The sequence below is a fragment of the Empidonax traillii genome, unplaced genomic scaffold, assembly GCF_003031625.1.
Source record: "Empidonax traillii isolate 1590-97213 ecotype Southwest subspecies unplaced genomic scaffold, ASM303162v1 scaffold1355:size217225, whole genome shotgun sequence".
NCBI lineage: Eukaryota > Metazoa > Chordata > Aves > Passeriformes > Tyrannidae > Empidonax > Empidonax traillii.
Window position 1 is genome coordinate 130,991 of NW_020956548.1, and position 2,766 is coordinate 133,756.

Here is a 2,766-nt window from a genome sequence, read left to right on the forward strand (position 1 = left end):
AAAAAAAAAAAAAAACAAAAAAACAACAAAAACCACGCAAAACACGCACGGCCCCCCGGAGCCTCACCCAGAAGATGAAGTTGAAGCCGAAGAGCAGGTACTTGATGCACTTGGTGCCTCCTTTGACGGGCATGGCGGCGGCTCCTGCAGGCGCGGTCGGGTCGGGGCGAGGCTCCCTCGGCCCGGGCGCCGCTCCTTAAATGCGGCCGTGCCCCGGATCCTGCGGGGACTCCGCTCCGCCCGCCCCCGGGGCCGCCCCGCACCTGCCACCCTCCCGCCCCGCTCCGCTCTGCTCCGCCCGTCGGGCCCCGACCGGGAATCGGCGCTTCCAGGGAATCGTGGGACGCCCTGAGCTGGATGAGGACCCGCAAGGATCGCCCGAGTCCCGACTCCCGGCCCCGCGCGGCGCAGCACCCAAAATCCCACCGCGTGTGCCTGGGAGCGATCCCCGGGCTCGGTCAGGCTTGGGGCCGCTTCCTCCATCCTCTGGACGAAAAACTTTGTCCTTATACCCCAAACAAATACCCCTTTACCTCCCTCCCCTCCATCCCCCCAACCTGCTCTTAAATACATCACAGAGTCACAGGCTGATTAGGGTTGGAAGGGACCCGTGGAGATCACCCGGTCCCAACCCCCTGCCAAGGCAGGGTCACCTGGAACAGGTGACACAGGAACGCGTCCAGGGGGGTTTGGAATCTCTCCAGAGAGGGAGACTCCACACACCCGCCCTGGGCATCTGCTCCAGTGCTCGGCCATCCTTTACTGTAAATAAGTTCTTCCTTGTGGGGAGGTGAAACTTCTTGTTTCGGTTTATGGCCATTGCTCCTCATCCTGGGCACGCTGAAAAGAGCCTGGCACCATCCTCCTGGCACCTGACTGCATTAATGAGATCCCCTCTCAAGTCTTCTCAGCCCCAGCTCCCACAGTCTCTCTTCCTAAGAAAGAGATGCTCCAGACCCCTCATCACCTTTGTGGCTCTCTTCTGGATGTTTAGTTTAACTTTAAATGCATCAGTCTGGATTAAATGGGTATTTTCCTGTACCAGATAAACTTACAGCATAGTTTAGCTCCTTTAATCTTTCAAATATGTCTGTATGAAGTTATAAACATGCACTTTAGGAAAATAAGGTGGGATAAGTTTAAGCCTGCCAAGAGATCCATGCTAACTGGTTGTGCTCGTGCCCTTAGGTCACCCCAGTTGTGAGAATAAACATGCTGAATTTCAGCTAAGAATTTTCCTTTAATTTTAACTGGGAGTTCAGCACCTCACTTCTGAGCCTGTTAGCTCAGGAACAAAGCTGAGAGCTTGTACCTTAATTTATCCTTAATACAGTGGGACTAGAAATTCAACAGGTACTGAGAGTCAAAAAGCCCTGTGAGCAGAAGAGTAAGAACAGAGAAGCCTCACTGAAATGCAAATAAAAACATGTTGGAGTTATTGTTGCCAAAATAAATGATAAGACAGAGCACATTCCAGAGGTAATATGGTGAGGGAGAGACATTAACTTGGGCAGCTGTTTTCGCAGAGCAGGTTACAAAACACGAATAGGTTTAGAATTAGAAAGCAAGGCAAAAAAAATAAAGAGCTTGGAAAAATGCAAAGATGGTTGGGAGTAGCCAAACTGAGAGGCTTCTGTTGCTGCTGCAGGACAGGTATAAATGGCAAAGGAGAGTTTGGGAAGCGTGTCTGGCTGCTGTGTTGCTGTTTGTGAGTCATGCCTGCCCCAGCCAAGCATCCAAGTAGCCTGACTCTCTGCGAGTCCCAAAGCAGAAAGCTGTGGCATATTAAAGGATGCCATCAGAAGTTTGCTGCTGCTTTTGATTTGGGATCCCTGCACAGGCTGGTCGTAGATGAGCTTGACTAGAGAGAGGGGGGGGCGAATGGTGCTTAAACTTGAAACCAACTCTACATCAAGCATTTTGGTTTGTTCTCCAAAATAAGGGGAAGCTGATGGATAGAGGCTGGCCCCAACAAAATAGACCCAGCAAGGCTGAAATGAGTAAGAGCAAGTGACTAAACTGCTGTGTACACTGAGGAAGGGCAAGCCCTGTGTCTCAGACTCATTTTCAGTATGGCTTCTGAGTTGGTTTTCTTTTGTCATCTTTGCCACTAAGAATTTATGCTGTTAGGTAATATCAGTAATGTGGTTTCCCCTAACTTTCTAAAATTAGGAAACAAGGAAAAACTTTGCATACCTCCCCTCCTGCCCTTGTATTATTAAACTTTTCATGCTTATGCTGTGTTAAAGGAACTCCCATTAAAATTTATGGGCAGTAGCCTTTTGATCAGAAGCAAGAAATGGACCTGTTGGATCAAAACCTCACGTGAGTTTGTAAAAAATTAAGCTCTCCCCATTCATGTGGTGAATTAATTTATAAGGAAGTGAAATACATTTGTGCATCTTTAATATTCTCAAGAATATGGAATGGGAGTAATTAGAATCTGTGCTCGTGCGTTTGTTTTTTTTTTATTTGTCACTCTGTGTGAAGGATCCGGAGAGAACATTTGTGTTTCACTCTTCAGGGGTCTGATCATCTGGTAGATGCATCTCTTTGACCATACCTCAAGTTCTCTGACTAGTGGAACAAGATAGTAATCATCTGATTTTCTGCATAATAGAAATCACTAATGGAAACTCAAGACCCCAGTAGAAGTACTTCGAAATGATTTATTGCTTTAAAACTTTGTATTTATGTGGGATAATAGGCATTTTGCATGAAACATTTATTATTTGCACTTAAAAATTGTACAGTGTTATTTTGTCC

General features: G+C 47.4%; 1 protein-coding gene across 1 annotated transcript in view; it reads right to left on the reverse strand.

Moving 5' to 3' along the window:
* The window catches only part of CD9 (CD9 molecule), a 20,574-nt gene extending 20,303 nt beyond the window's left edge, over nucleotides 1-271 (reverse strand). The window contains exon 1 of the mRNA XM_027906771.1: nucleotides 68-271. Coding sequence (XP_027762572.1) covers nucleotides 68-133 — 66 coding nt within the window. The 5' untranslated portion in view covers nucleotides 134-271. The remainder of the gene's footprint in view (nucleotides 1-67) is intronic.
* Nucleotides 272-2,766: the final 2,495 nt, after the last annotated feature.